This window comes from Fragaria vesca, linkage group LG2, assembly GCF_000184155.1.
Source record: "Fragaria vesca subsp. vesca linkage group LG2, FraVesHawaii_1.0, whole genome shotgun sequence".
NCBI classification, from domain to species: Eukaryota; Viridiplantae; Streptophyta; class Magnoliopsida; order Rosales; family Rosaceae; genus Fragaria; species Fragaria vesca.
Window position 1 is genome coordinate 31,029,304 of NC_020492.1, and position 16,056 is coordinate 31,045,359.

Genomic DNA, 16,056 nt, shown 5'->3' on the forward strand with positions numbered 1-16,056 from the left:
TAAAACTTCCACCTCAAATTTCTCCTTACCTAACTCAAGAGGGAGTGAGTCCTTTTAGGGCAAGGCTGCTGGGTTGGAGGGCTACAATACCAAGCTTGCCCGAATTGGTGGCCGGAGGAGGGAGTTCCAGCGAAAGCTTCCCGGCGTCTTCGGCGAGTTTTCTCTTCTTCCGGCGGGCTAACGGCTCGGGGGCTAGGCCGGGAGGGAGAGGAGGAGATGGGGGTCCGAACTGAGGTGGAGAGGCGGCAGATGGTGGCCGGACGGCGGCAGGAGCACGGCTGGAAAACCGGGCAGCGGGAGGGGCTCGGGAGAGAGAGGGAACTGGGAGGAGAAAAGAGAAGAAAAGAGAAAATGGGTTTGGGCCTCACACCCCAAACCGGTCCAAGCTTATAACAACCCAAATTCTAAAAATAAAACACCTCGAAAAATAATACCCGAATAAAAATTACCTTTTACTAGCTAAAATTTACCATTTTTTACCGTCGTCATATTTTCTCCCACGAATAATCCTCCGCACATAATCGTCCCCGAAACCCCTTTAGGGACCACTTAAACTATTAACTCAATGATCGAGATGGTAAAATTCTTATTATAATCACGCTAGTAAATAAGGTAAAAATATAAGGGTCGGGATGTGACACTAAAGTCTTTATGTCTTGAAGAAAATCCAAAGGCGTGAGTTAATCCGCTGGCATTGGATCCTTACCGTTTTAATTAATAGGAATTGCTAACAGAATCACTTCAAGTAAGAACTTGCATTTAACAATTAAGATACATCTCTTTAATCCGTATTTTGATTTCCAGAAACTGGGATTTCAGTCCTATGCAATGGTTGAAAGAATTATATATGCTATGCATAATGGTGTTGCAATCCTATATTTTCATCAATAGTTCTTGATGTATGTATCAAGATTGAATTATTGGAATAATTAACTTGTAGATCATTACCAGCACAATGTTCTTCCCCCTATCACTCTATGTACCCTATTGGTAATGATCAAAGAAATATCGGAACTATAAAAGAACTCCAGATCCCTGCTATATTCCTCTAATTGGCAATGTTCTTTCCCTTTATCACTCTATGTACCCTATTGGTAATGATCAAAGAAATATCGGAACCATAGAAGAACTCCAGATCCCTGCTATATTCCTCTGACTGGCAACATTCATCCATATTGATTGGCTTCAATCACCAACCCTCAATTTTTATCGAAGCTACTCCGGTCCGGGTTCTCAAATGTGTATTTTTGGCCGTCTCCATCCTTGTTCTGTTTTGCTCTTCTTTTTTAATCTTTCTTTTGATCCAATGCTGCACTGTTCTTGAAAGATTCTGTTTTTTCTTATAAAGCTTAATATAATTATATTTATCTATTAGAAATGTAATGCCATGTCAATTTCCATGTCATTCAAACATTAAATCTTGACCATCGAACGTTTTTAAATTTAATGGCTTAAAAAGGGTGTAAAAATTTGTGTTAAATATAGTGTCTCTTGAACCGGACCGATTACATTATTGTAATTGTTATAGTTGTGGGATTATGTAGATCACACCGAAAGCCTAAACCCTTTTATATTCTCTGTTCTCTTCGTTTTTCGTCCAAAAATCCCCAAAACCCCAAGACACGATTGTCCAGAAATCCATGGAGTTTCCAAAATCTCTTTGTTTTTCCAAGCTAAAGAGCCAAACATGATAGTCTTTAATATTTTTATGGGATATATTTGGATTATACATTAATGCACTTTACATCTCCTATGCATTTAGAACTCCCCGTTCTTTTCTTCCTTTTTTTTTTAGTTACATGAAGTTGTATGCCATTATTGTTTTGGTGAAAATCTGTTCATAATTGAGTCACATAAAACTTGCTCCCACATAAATATTTTCCTGCGTCCACCACTAGTAACTTGACATGGTAGAGTTAAGATTTTTTCGGTTGGAATCAGATTGAAATGTTGAAAGTGCTGGAATTATAAGGTGCATTAATGAAAAGTTGAAATTGGTCATTGAGAGCACCTTGAGGACGCATGCTAGGTCTGAGCTTGTATATTATGTTATATGAGTACTGAGGTATGTTTTTCTACACAATCACTTATGGACTCGGATCAATATCCCCTTTTTTGGGGAGAAATGGTTGACGATGAGGAGGATCCCGAAGAGTTGAAACAAGCTGAGGAGAATATTGATGAGGCGGGTATGGTAATGGTGCGAGCTACTAGGGAAGAACAAGATTTCAATGCTTTGACTCCACTTCTTATGAACGCCTGATTCTCCACCTGCAGATCATCTGGATGACTCTCCTGCGTACGACAACATGCTGGTTTCGTACCTTGAGGAAACGGGAACCCTAACCAGTAGGAGCAACATGGTGATCTTAACCTTATTCTTTACACATGTAAGTTCGATGATGACATCAGGAAACTTGTGGAGGTTAGCCAAAGACCACTTGTTGCGGAACTTGCCGGATGATACATTTACGGTTTCCAACCAAGAGTTAGGCATCTTGTGGCACTCTTCTTCAATGAGAATGATACCCAGCTTGTGAGGAAAGCAAAGTTAGCCAAAAAAAATGATTCGCATCGTTGATAACATTTTTTTTTTTAACTCTACAAGGCCCAGAGGACTGTAAATTCCACTATCGTTTCTTTACAAATTGAGTCAGCTAACTGGAGGGATGTTGTACTATCTTGAGGAGTTTCGCATCAGGCGTATTATACCTTAGTAGACTTAGCTCACTCATGTGAGGCAACGAGGCATTACTCCTCGACGCCCTACAATGAAGAGAAGTTTGTGATCTTAGATTTCATCAGCAATTGAGTAGGCTGCATACGATTTGTACTTTCCTAAAGATTTGGACAAAAACAATTCCATATAGATTAAGCGGTAAGTAAACCACCACAATCCAAATGAAATATCGACATCGGCAGGGAGGACCAAATAGACGGAATACCTATAAAAAAATTGCCTGTGGCTGGCGTCGTAACGAAGTTCAGGCTAAAAGTGCCAAAATTGGTGGAAACTCGTATGATGTTTTTGAAACTCGATAGACAGTTTACGCTTAAAAGTTCCGCTGGGACGAACCCTCCAAAATCATAAATGAAATAAAGAGTGAAATGAGAGCAGAATTGGATTCAATCCCTAGACATCATACGCTTATCATTCCATCAAATTGACCAGTTGGGCGTTTACCCTGCACCAATTGTTATATTGTTCCAACAGGAGCAAGGATGCCATAAAACATTTCTTCCCCCCACAACAAAAACAGTCACGAATTATCTTTAGTCTAAACAGGGATAATCTTTTTGTTCACAACATAAATGCCGTGACATTAGTTTAACAGTTTACGCCGACATCCTTCTATTAAGGTGAATATGGAAGGGACAAAAAATATTGAAAAGATATGAGGTTGATCTACATTAAAATTACAAAGTTATGATCTTAACATCTTTATAGTCAGAAAGTAAATCACAATACAGAAACAGCCTCATGTTAATAGGAGAATACCAGTTAACAAATAAAAAGTACTTAATAAACCACAGCTGAACGATACTGAGGGATCCTTGGCAAATTGAGATGAATCCGTAAATAGGTGAAAATTGCACACATCAACCTGAATCTTAAACTCCATGATAAAATATGAAAACTCGCTGCTCAAAATCCAAACCTCCTCACAATACCATGCATGCGACTTTAGAATCTCCTCCTAGGACTCCTTGAGCGACGATCTCGTAGTTGTCTACAGAAACAAGATATACACAAGTATCAGAGTATGCTAACTGATGATAAAAAGTAAGCTTGATAAGACTAACAGATAAAAAGCATCAGAAGAGAAATCCAATATATAGATAGCCCCAGCGGAAATAGAAAATTCATGTTCCACTGTTATAAGATTAAAGGCATCATTTTTTTTTGGATGCAGATTAAAGGCATCTAGGTCCTTAACCTGACCAATCACAAAAGAGATCCCCATATTGACCAAAAAAAAAACAGAAGAGATCCCCCAAATATTCAGTACCATTATCTCAAATACATAGTATGAGGCAAGGATAAATGCTACCACAATAACACTACTAGTTCAAATGTCATGCATTATATCATAAAACCGCACATTTATATGGGCTTCCCCTTCGAATTCTTAAAGACAACCTTAAACTAATATCTTCTCAACACCTAGATGCAAATAACCTTTGGCATTCAAATTCATCTCCTGATATAAAAATTACAATGTGAAAAGGAACATCCCTTAATTAGATGAAATGAAGATTCTGTGCAAGACATACCTTGGGTTCTTCTTTCTTGACCCATCAAGGAAGGATCCATTGGTGAAGGCCCAGTCCACATTAACAATCTGTGTAAGTACACTGTTTCCATCCATGCTGGATATAGCAGCTTGCGCCTCCGCAAAATTCTCATATTCAATAAGCGCATACCCCTGGTAGAAAAATAAGTGCATTAGCGCACCAAAAGAGCAATCATTACAAAAAAAAGCCTTTGAGGTCGATACGAGCTTGCCAACAAAAAACATATAAATAATTAAACCACCAATTCAGTACATAAATAATCAGTCTATGAATGTCTAGTCCATATACCTCATCCTTTTCACCACATATATTCTGTCAACTGTTGTTTTCATTTTACACTGTTAGGAGTTATGACCATGCCAAATATATGGCACACGCACATCTATTTGATGCCCTAAAAAGATATGCTACATACCATGTATGAAACAGGTAATGCACTGTAAAGTTGAAGGGAAGCTATTTGTTGTTTATACAAAACCAGCTGAATATGTTGACAAGGACAACCACAAATAGGGAACTGAATTTGTACTCGTTTTACAATCTACACTCATGATTTCCTCTTTTGTTTAAGTTAAGTTTTGTCTTCAGTAACATGTGTGTTGTCTCTATATAAAAGTTTCAACCAAAAAGGGAAAAGAGGAGTGTGTATTGTGAAATTGAGAGCGCACATGTCAGTTCCCTTCAAATAACGTCTTGTTAGTCATGCACACTTACAAACCCACTCATATCATACACTTTTTTATTATGTTCACTAGAATGTATCTCAGATGATTCTATGTACATCCTATGGCCTCAGCATTTTGTACCAACAACATATGTTCATGTTCACCCTTGATATAGACAAGGTCATATTCTGCTGATTAACAGATTGCATGATTTACTATCAGTTTCTTTAATCATGCATTGAAGATGAACACCTGTAAATTAGATTCCATGATATCAAACATCGTATAAGTTGTGTCAATACCTTCACAAATCCAGTACGGCGATCAAGATTTAAATGCAAATTCTTTATCTGCCCAAATTCACCAAATGTAGCATGAAGATCATCTTCTTGTGCTTCCTCATGAATTCCAGTAACCAGAATAATCCATCCCTCGACGGCTGCAGTCATAAAATGTTATCAAAATAAAAGGCCAGATACATGTAACTATAAGATGCATCCTCAGTACCTTATGATTAGAAAATATAGGAATTACAATTGTAAATGAAATCAACTCAAACAACAATAAATAAGGTTCTATCTGAAACAGAGAAAGCAATATTATTATTTTTGATATACCAAACCAAAGAAAGTGGGATAGATCTACGCATCCAGTGATATAGTAATGTACACAAATAATCAAATTACTGTTTCCTTGTTCACCAAAACTAAAATTTTAGCCTACAAATCTTATACAAGAAGAAGAAACAATCCCCACAAGCTTAACCAGCATCCCTCAAGAAGATGAACTTCTAATATTTGGCCCCCTCTAACGGTTTTACCCAATCAAATAATTTATTCCAATCGAGATAGTGTGCAAACTATTTAGATATCCATTTCAACAATTTTTGTTTTTGTTTTTGGGATAAATGGGGGCCAAAGGCCAAACAAAGAAACAAACAAGGAACATCCATTTCAACAATTTGGACATTCTACAAAACCACAATTATGATTATGTAACTGAATATCGTATGAAACATAAATCTCATCAAGCACACAAAATTGGGAAGAGAGTAGATAAACCAAATCATCCAAACCCTAACAAAAAAAGGAGGGGTTCTTACATCGCTGGGGCTCGAGGCCGTCTAGGGCGTGGAGGCCGTCCAAGTCAGAGACAGCGAGGCGGGTGTTGCGCTCGGCATTGGGATCTTCTCGAAACCCTCGACCTTTAGTCTTCTTGGGAGCGGAGAGAGAGGCGGAGCCGGTGATTGCAGACTTGAGCTTGTGGGGTGGGGCCCGGGGGGAGGCGGAGGGCTCGGCGTCGACGGCGCCGTCCTCGTCCATGAGGTCATCGTCCTCGGGCTCGAAGTCGACGGCTTCCACGTCTGCGTTGTTCGCCATACCTAATTTCTGAGCTCTCACTGCTGCTGCTGGAATTTGGGGTTTGGAAGGATTTTGGGATTTATGGAATTTTGATTCGGTGCGACTTCACTTATAGGTTGTACTGATATTTGGGCCTCCACTTGCGTTAACTTTGGGCTTCTGACGTGTAAAAATCTCTCTTTCTCTCTCTCTCTCTCTCTACAGACACTTGGAGCCAATAAAATTGAAAATACGAAAGAATACTACTAATAAAATCATTACAAATATCACGGTGCAATTCCAAAACATATCAAAAGCGTATAGAGAAACATGACGAGGATTCACGGAAGTATGAGAGAATGAGGAAGTCTATAGAAGAATACCAAACACGAATAATGATTTCAATGATTTTTCGTCTAGCTCACCATTCATCCAATTCGGCAAAGAAATGTGCATTCGGTTGGAGAAGATAAAGTCAGCCTAGAAACATCACAGCTGGCTCAATCAAAAAGTCATGAGCCCAAAATTTGTCATGTGCGCTCGAAAAATAGACAATCATGTGTCTGTGTGCGAAGATCAATTTGCAGAACATGTTTAACATCTTGACTGGGATCAAGCTAACTTAGGAAAATCACAATTGGCTGAACTCGAAGTGAGGTTGGTTATTCAAGTTCAGGTCCAAAGCATGAAACATTGGCCTACATTGTTAGTGAAAATCAAGAACCTACTACAAGGATATGAATGAAATTCTTCACGGCCTCCATATACTTGAAACAAAGGCCGAGATTGTGAAATGTTTAAACTTTTCAATAAAGCATCGTTGGTCACCTCCGCTTTGACTGCATGATTTTGTTTTATTTTTATTTATCAACCTTATATTACAAAAATGTAGGCCGACTCAAACAAGAGTTTGGGGGTTGGCTAAGATAAAAAGAAATGACGACCAAATCGGCTGAGTATTTTAGAGTTGGTCGAGTTTTCAAGTCTTGACCGAGCTTTCAAGAGTCGGCTGAGGTTTTCAAGTATCAGACGAGCTTAGAAGTTAACTGAATTTACAAAGTCGGTCGCTTCATGATCGAATTTTGGGTGTCGGCCGAGTATTAACCAAGAGTTTGGTTGGCCGAAGTGCTTTAGAAGTCGGTCGAGTAAACAAAGAATTTGATTGGTCGAAGTAAAAGAAATCTCGACCGAGGTGACTTTAACCACGAGTTCGGTCGGCCTAGATAGACCAAGAATTTTATTTGGCCAAAATTTAAAAGTCGACTAAATCAACTAAGATTTTGGTTAGTTGGAGTAAAATGAGATATATGCCGATTCAACCAAGAAGTATAGCCAAAAGTCGGTCGAAACAACTAAGATTATGTTAAGCTAAAGCAAGATGAAATATTGGTCGCGGTGACCAAGAGTTGGGACTACTGAGGTAAAGAAGAACTATTGGCCGAGTTTTAACCAAAAGTTAGGTCGGGTGAAGTTCTTCAGAAGTCGCCTGAAGTAGACCCAGAATTTGGTTTGGTCGAAATTCAAAAGTCAGCTGAATCATTTGGTTAGATAAAGTTAAAAGCAAAAAGAATGACGGCCGAGTTAGCTAAGAGTTTGGTCGACATTTGAGTTTGGCCGAAACAAGTTTCTAAGTCTGATTGACATTTCAGTTTGGCCGAAATATATTAATGTGTATTACATTTGAGTTCGTTAGAGACAAGTTTTAAAGTTTGGTTTTGTTTCGGCCCATTTGTCGATCTGGATAGTTCAAGCAAAACTTGCAAATGAGTTGAATGCACTTTATTGCAACAAATGATTAAGTTTGACGTCCAAATCGGTAGTAACAAATCTTTAATAATCATTGGACATGGCCAAATGCGAGCTTTTAGTTGTGTTAATGTGCTTATAACTCGACTGAAACATGTTACCATCCTCGGTCAAATACTTATTTAAGTCGTGATTGAGACTCTGTTGAATTCAAGAGTTAAATATATCTGACTTTGTTTTCACATAAATGAGTTATTATCTACGACTTTCTCGTCGCATGATTGATGTGCTGTTAGATATTTCTTAGATACTATAGTCTAATACTCGCTCGCTCGGGGGGGGTGGGTTTGTTTGCACTTTGGTCAACAATCCTTGGTGATGGTGAAAATGGTTTAGCTGTGTTAGCTTAAAGTGAAGACAGTCGGTCATCTGGCTGAGAATGAAGGCGTTCAATTAATTGACTGAGAATGACAGCATTCGATCATTTGGCCGACAATGAAGGCGTTTGGTCATTTGGCCGAGAGTAAAGGCGTTCAGCCATTTAGCAGAGAGTGAAGGCATTTGGCCATTTGGGTAAGAGTTAAGCATTTCGGCCATTTGACCAAGAGTACGGGCATTCAATCATTTGGCCGAGAGTAAAGGCGTTTAGCCATTTAGCAGAGAGTGAAGCCATTCGGCCATTTGGGTAAGAGTTAAGCATTTCGGCCATTTGGGTAAGAGTTAAGCATTTTGGCCATTTAGCAAGGCTTAAGCCTTACGGTTTTTTTTTGGCTATTTATTAACTTATTATGTACAAGTATTTCAAATATAGGAAAAGAACACTTGTTCCTAAACTCTAACAGAACTTCACACACATAATTAATCACTACTGTAAGTCTATAACAGCCCACAAATACACAAACTCTATTAGCTCTCTTTATTTATAAAACAAAAAAAACAAGTATTTCTCTTCTTCTTTTTCATTCACGTCGATTCAGCCTCCAGAAGAAACTTTTCCAAATCTAAATGTCAATGTCATTAGCACATAGTGATTTGCGAGATCAAGGAGTAGATTGGGGCTTATTCTCTTCCTATATTGTTTTTATAAGTTTTTGCATATTCAGTTCTTTGCTCTCAGTTTGATTGAACCAAGGGGCTCACTCCTCTTCCTCACCAGGTTTGAATCTATCTTTCCTATCTTTCTCTTTGTATCTACTATCTGGTATGCTTTTGGATTTCGCGTTGTTCAATTTTTTGCATTTTGTTTTGTTTTTTTCATGCGTCTGCTTTTGATGCCTTTAAAGCGATTTTTGCGCCGCACCTTTGGCGCCTCTACGCCTAACCAGAAAAACATACTCAATAATTCATGCGCTTCGCGCCTTTTAAGCTTCAAGGTGGCGCGAGGCGCTTTTCTTAAAACATTGGCCGAGAGTAAGGGCATTTAGTCATTTGGTCAACCATTTGGCCAAGAGTAAAGGCATCCGACCATTTGGCCGAGATTACGAATAGTTTGTCAAGAATAAGAATAGTTAGTCATTCGTCGTAGAGTGAAGGCGTTCGGTCATTCGACTGAGAGTAAAGGTGTTTGAATCATTTGGTCGAGAACAACAATAGTTGGCCATTTGGGGTGAGAAAAATGACCCATGGTGTCATTTCATTTGGACAATTACCGATGTGGAAATGGGCCGAGCTAATAACTAAGAGTAATCGGCCGAGCCCAAACAATAATTCCGGCTGAGAACTCATTTAGGGAAGAAATTTCTACAAGGAAACACTTCTATCAAATTGAAGATTTCAAATGCGAGTATCTTAGACATCAGTCAAATTAAGACATTTATGCATTCAATCCAGAAAGGTAGTGGAATATCTTTGCGATTTCATGACGTAAAAAGCAAGTTAACTAGGGTTTCTGATCTTTATATATAGAACATTGTAACACATTGTAAAAGGTCTTGCACCACACAAACAAATCAATATACAACATACACACAACTTATCTCTCTCTCTCTCTCTCTCTCTCTCTCTCTATCGCATAGCGACTCAGTTCAACATTCCAACTTATTTTTATTTTTAGGAAAATTGAATTGGGTCGATGCGATTCGTTGTTCATACACACATCACATCACAACGTTTCAATAACCGAGTCAATTTCATCAGCATGTTCACGATGATTTGAGAGTATCTTTACCCGATAGATCTTCGCATGTGACCCGAACATTCGAGTTCACCCGGTGAGGATTAGCGCCTAGTCGAAAGTCCTTGCAACAGAGGCGTCAGAACCTTGCAGCCGAGAGGGTTCCTTCCCCGGCCTACAATAATTTGTGAAGAAGTCAAATCAAGCGCAAAGTTTACTTAAAACCTCGTTTGACCAACAAGCTGCGAGTTGACACGCCCGCGCAATTCAGAAGGCCGATTGTACCACAACTCCACAAGTCCCTTGGCCCTCATTTCGGCCGATATGATTTTGAGGCAAACACAGTGGTGGTGGCGGGTTGGTTGATTTGAATGATGAGGTTGTTGCCTCGCACGTTGTATACATTTGTTGGAGTTCAAGTTACGTCCATCACAATTATTTTGATGGTTTATCTAAAACATGGTATCATCTATTAGTTGTTCATGTGTTTGATTATTGTCAGATAGTCATTTATGGATTTTAAACAACTTTGAGCAAAGATGCTTCTCCAAGTGTCTATGGTATTATTGTGTCTGCTATTTGTACAAAAAGGTGGCTAGCTTCGTTCTATATAGCTAACTGTTAGCTTTAGAGTGTCTCGGTGCTCGTGTGTGTGTGCATGTTTATATGGTTGTATATGTTTTGTAATTTGTAGTGTATATTTACAGTGTACTGTTGCTGCTATTTCATGATGCCAATGCTGTCCAGTAATTAGCTGTGCATAAGCTCGTTGGAGTGCCTATGATTCGGGACCAAAACCAATTTGTGCCTTCAATTCGTCGAATTTCAGCTAACTGTGGAGTAAAATCAAAATCAGTAATGATAATGTTGTTGCTTATTACTGTCTATTAGGAAAATGATTAGAACCAGGTAGATGAATGATGGTAGATTCTTACTCTGCCATCTTTCAGCTCAAAGATTACTGAATCCTGAGCAAACATAATTGGTCGTATCGGTGCCACCTGCATAAGATCATACCAACGAACATTAACAGTTTCACATCAGGCAGTAAAGCCATTACTACATGTTGTTACTAACCTCGGGATTGCAGTCACTGCTTTGGTGGTTAGCATTTTCAAACTCCTTCCTGGAACTAGATGCAAGATCTTCGTTGGTGCAGAACTTTGCGTTCTTGTTATTTCCTTCCTCTTGTCTTTTATCTTCAGCAATTGAATTTCCCAAAAATGGGAAACCACAGTTTTTCCACTTCCATGTCATCTGATCCATGTACCTCAGATAAACATTTCCATTTGACCCAATAAGAAACAGTTGATTACCTTCTAGGGATGGACCTGGAGAACCAACCAATGTCACAACTTCATGTGGAGTTCCATGTTCCACCCAGTTCCATCCATCCATTGCATTCCAGTGATATTCAACTAGTCCCCCATCTACTGATAGCATGAACAATGAACCTGTTAGTGAAAGCAATGATGGCCTCATTGCAGTTCCAGGTAGTCTTGATAGAACCAAATGCCGAGACTGGTAATGCTCATGCCATAGTTCAGTCACTTTGTTGTACTGATACAGTCGACCATTCCTCCCAATGACAAACACTATTTGTTCCCTGAACAGTTCCTGATCAATTATTGATGCAATCTTGGTATTCGGAGGGTTTCTGCAATCTTTCCATTTGAACTTCCTCAGGGCAACCTACAGAAGGCAGAAAGTCAGTTTGTAGCCAACCGGAGCATTTCTAATTATATATGGAAATTGTTGCTGAATTAATACATCCATTGAACTTGATATAATGATCTATCCACAGTCACCATCTAATGATTCAGGCAAAGTGAAATTCAAGGTGACTGAATCATCAAACTTAACTTACACTGAACTGAAGTAGTCTGCCATTTCTGCTCACGAAGAAGAGTGCATCCTCTAGTGTTGCTTTCATAGATCTACCCGGCATTGCATCCCATGGAGGGCCTCCAACAACTTGCCTTCCTTTCCTCGAGGAAGTGCAGTTGATCCATGCTAGCTCACTGCCACTCCTTTCCCTTATAAACAAACTTCCATAAGTGTCAACGACATACAAGCTTCCATTGTAGTTTCCTACTGCACCTTTAATAGCTGTTGAGTGCTCATGCCTCAGCCATATCCATACATTTTCAGTATAAAGATACTCAAAGGTAAAACCACCATCTGTTATAAGAAAAAATGATCTGCCTCCATGCATCGCTCTCAAATGGAAATTTGAGTTAATCCAGTTGTCTGGTAAATTGTGTTCTTCTGACGATTTTGCTAGGCCAGTACCCGATGGCCCTGGGGTTAAGTACTGCTGTTGCGACTGACTTCCTTTTCGTCTTCTCCTCACTGTTCTTGCAATTCCAAGATCATTTTGCTCATCTTTTATCCCTGTGATGCAATTCGTGGGTCCTCGCTGTTCTGTGCAGTACTCTGCATTCCAACCTTCAGTCTCTGGGGCATCTAGTATTGACCATACATAGTTGACTGTTGCTTTCTTTCTAAATATTAGTTGATGAGATGGACCTGAGATTTCACCACCTAACCCAGGTAGATGCAGTTCTGCAAGTCTTCCATCATCTAGTGGAAATAGAATTCTTCCATGTTGAATTTGTACACCAGCAATACCTGTAGCAACTTTTGCATGTATGGGATGCATATGGCTCACCCATGCTTCTGGACTCTGGTTCTCTTGAGCTATTCCTACATTAATGTGGACAACTTTTACGATCAAAATTAAGTTGTGTACCTTCATATAGACATTACTCTCCTTGCAACCTTTGAAGGACCATATTAGCATGAGTCCACCAGAAGATTTAGGTTGACTTTTGAGTTGAAGTAGTTTATCAGTCCATTGACTCCATTCGAAAAATAAATTTAGGAAGTTCATGGCTAAGTCTGTTATATAGGTTTTTGGTGCGTGATATATGCAGGGACAAATACCACATAACTTTCTTGATCAATACAGGTGGGGAACTAGCTCTAACGTGTCAACAACAAAAATTGTGGGAAGTTGTCTGACTTGTCTCAGGGTTCATGATACAGAAGTTTTAGTAATTAACTATTTTTAATCCGCACTCACCTGATTGTTTTGGTATTTGATATTCAAAAACAGATCCGGTAGATGTAGTGAAGAACAGCGATAATTTTTTTTCATATGTGTCATCATGCAGGACTGGTGTTATAGATGTCAGGTATTGATCCTTTGGATTTCCAAATACTAACCATTTCCACTTCCTTTGATGTAATCGTCTCTCTACCAGTTGACCACCCTGTTGAGTCAAATTTTAAAAGAAATTAAGAAGACAATGATACCAGACTAACAAAGGTTTCAGGATTTGGGTTTGTAGGTTATCTTTGATGACTTGAAGTAAAATTTTTAACACTAACAAAGCATTGTGGACAATTTTCTGCTTTTCTACATAAAAAATAACTGTTATCATTGAATAGTGTGACATGTGTTGAAGTCAAATCTCAAGGTGAAAATTCTTCTGGATATTCAAGATCAAAGGAAAGTTGATCATCCTGAGGTTCACCACTTAATTGATAGTTATGATTAATGTTATTATTGTGAATCATTATTCCCAGATTGTCTTTAGAGCTTTTGTTAAAGAAATAGAGGAAACTCTCCTTGGTTTTCTTTTCCATCCTACACATGTTCTTCAAATTTATGTAATTATCTCATTTCAGTAATGCTAAATATGTTTTGAACTCGGAAATGATTAATATTAGAACATGAAGTACCTTTGTTAGAAGAAACAGTGATATAGAATGGTGTCCATTCAAGCCATGTAATGTACTCCCAGTTAGTGGCATTAAGGAAGCATCCTGAGCTGTTTCTTCTCTCCATATATGCTTCTTCCAAGATGGTTTTGAGCTCCAGTCGTATTCATAAAGATCACCTGCAGAACTGCATTTTACAGTTGCATGTTATGCTGCATTTTGTAAATTGTAATATGGGACTAAAACTTTCGATCAGCTGCCTTTATATTAATCATGAAGCGATCATTGAAGGGTATATCGAGTTTCACTGACTTCACTATATTTTGAGTAATGAAAATATGCAGGCAGACATCGTAAGAGAGAAATTACCTTATGGTATAGATTACATCTGTTCTAATACTAGCAGCATCGGCTATTGCTGCAACATTTGCACCAGGGGGTTGTCCATGATTTACCCATCTGTTCTATGTTTATAGCACAAACGTCCAAGTGAAATTAGAGTCTCCCCATCATCTACAGAATAAATAGACTGAAATTCAAATTTAAGACTTAGCCTTGGGTGTGATGCTTGTTCTTGTCTCTATATATGTGATTCTTTACCTTGGAGGTTCAATTTCTCTAAGTTCTAACAGAGTCCCATTTTTTGTGCAGAAATAAACTCTCCTGGCAGGCAATGCAGCAAAACAAAGGAGTTGTTAGGAGACAGCTTTCTAAAATTGGTGCGGTGAAGGAATTCGGTTATGCTTTTCTCAGTATAAAAATCACTCTAAAAGTGAAATTATACTCACTGTCCATCATATGAGACAACCCCAGACTTAATTAGGATGATAGAACTTTGTTCTCCTTCTTTATCTGTGCTTTGACCGAGTGGAGGTGCAAACTCTACCCAAACAGGTTGTGAGCTCTCACTGAGTTGCATCTGAAATTTAGAGTTTCAAAACTTATATAAATATGATGACCAGTATATAAGGGTGAAAGGTTGATTCAAGACTGTCATCATGAGTTTGGGACTTGAGACTTTTATTTTTCATTTAACAAGAATGATATCTTTAAGTTTTCTTATGACATGGGACATAACTAGTAGATCATATAGTTTGCGGTGATAAAGTTTAAAGAATCTATTCAACTGTATTTGAAAACATTTTTGATCAAATGTCTTACCAGTTCATGTTTGAAGATTGATTCCCCTCCCAACCTCATTAAAATTTGTAAACATGCATGAAGAAGATTACCAATAACAAGATATAGATTTCAGGAAGCTGAATCAGATTAGATCATATTCAACAAATGGTATATGTGAGCATCTGTTGGGTTGTAGTGTTGGTACCTGATAGAGAATTCCCGCTTCAGATAGAGCAAGAATTTTCTGATTGAATAAGAAGACAGAGATTGCATGAGCTCCAGATATTGGTAAATCATGGGGGGCTATGACCCACTGTACCCCATTCCAGAACCTCTCATAGATAGACCCACTTTGACCAGTGATCCAGGTTGATGCATCAGTCATTTTGGTCAATGAAACTCTATTTCTCAGGGGCAAAGCAACCTCTTTGTCATAACCATCCACTTTGTTTTTCAAGCTCTCCTTCAATCTTGGAACATCCTCAGATTGGGTTTCTACAGGCTCTTCTTTTTTATTGGTTGGACCGATTGAAGCCACCACAGTACAGTTATCATTAACACAAGAGACCAGATCATAAGGCAATTCAACTTCAACCCAGCTGTTGGTTTGCTCCTTGAACTCCCAGAACCTATCTGTTTTCTGCTGAAATTGTCTACCGGGTTGTGGGAAAAAGTGGTGGCCTTGGCACCATGAAGCAGAAGCCGCAGAGGCAAGACCCTCAAAACACTTGACTGTCAGAAGGACCCAGATGATAAATATCAGATGGAACATTATGGACATGGTGGGGTGGGGTGGGGTGGCAGAGAACACCTTAAAAAAAGTTGAATGATAGAAAGAGAAAGAAGTTCCAGTTACATAAACACAGAAACAAAGAAAGACTTGAAAACTAAGATACATCTGTATATACACAAGTGGTTGGTGCCAAGGACAAGCTTGATTGGTTTTGAATCTTTTCTGATGGCGCATATGGACCATATCTCAAAAGGCTCATAGTAACTAACTAAACAAAGGACTACTAACTACTAGTTTTGGAAACACAGCCTCCAA

General features: G+C 38.7%; 2 protein-coding genes across 2 annotated transcripts; both read right to left on the minus strand.

Annotated features, from left to right (window-relative positions):
• Nucleotides 1-3,384: 3,384 nt before the first annotated feature.
• Nucleotides 3,385-6,412, minus strand: LOC101313767 (RNA-binding protein 8A-like). Its single transcript, XM_004291715.1, has 4 exons — nucleotides 6,064-6,412; nucleotides 5,264-5,400; nucleotides 4,276-4,427; nucleotides 3,385-3,731 (listed from the first exon to the last, which is right to left on the minus strand). Exons 1-4 carry the CDS (start codon nucleotides 6,338-6,340, stop codon nucleotides 3,686-3,688), a joined length of 612 nt encoding a protein of 203 aa, XP_004291763.1. The 5' UTR covers nucleotides 6,341-6,412; the 3' UTR covers nucleotides 3,385-3,685.
• A 4,232-nt stretch (nucleotides 6,413-10,644) lies between these two features.
• Nucleotides 10,645-15,789, minus strand: LOC101292284. Its single transcript, XM_004293115.1, has 10 exons — nucleotides 15,214-15,789; nucleotides 14,675-14,805; nucleotides 14,487-14,549; nucleotides 14,256-14,345; nucleotides 13,908-14,073; nucleotides 13,246-13,435; nucleotides 12,028-12,866; nucleotides 11,238-11,852; nucleotides 11,096-11,161; nucleotides 10,645-10,993 (listed from the first exon to the last, which is right to left on the minus strand). The coding sequence occupies exons 1-10, from the start codon at nucleotides 15,787-15,789 to the stop codon at nucleotides 10,886-10,888; spliced, it is 2,844 nt and encodes a 947-aa protein (XP_004293163.1). The 3' UTR covers nucleotides 10,645-10,885.
• Nucleotides 15,790-16,056: the final 267 nt, after the last annotated feature.

What these genes read in the sequence shown, in the direction of transcription:
- LOC101313767 (XM_004291715.1), bottom strand. Translation starts at nt 6,340, where the DNA reads ATGGCGAACAACGCAGACGTGGAAGCCGTCGACTTCGAGCCCGAGGAC. An exon ending in CGGCCTCGAGCCCCAGCGAT is followed by an intron (nt 5,401 to 6,063) that starts GTAAGAACCCCT and finishes TTATGACTGCAG; the next exon opens with CCGTCGAGGGATGGATTATT. An exon ending in GCCGTACTGGATTTGTGAAG is followed by an intron (nt 4,428 to 5,263) that starts GTATTGACACAA and finishes TTTTTCTACCAG; the next exon opens with GGGTATGCGCTTATTGAATA.
- LOC101292284 (XM_004293115.1), bottom strand. Translation starts at nt 15,789, where the DNA reads ATGTCCATAATGTTCCATCTGATATTTATCATCTGGGTCCTTCTGACA. An exon ending in TCAAATACCAAAACAATCAG is followed by an intron (nt 12,867 to 13,245) that starts GTGAGTGCGGAT and finishes ACATTAATGTAG; the next exon opens with GAATAGCTCAAGAGAACCAG. An exon ending in GCAGACTACTTCAGTTCAGT is followed by an intron (nt 11,853 to 12,027) that starts GTAAGTTAAGTT and finishes TGCCTTCTGTAG; the next exon opens with GTTGCCCTGAGGAAGTTCAA.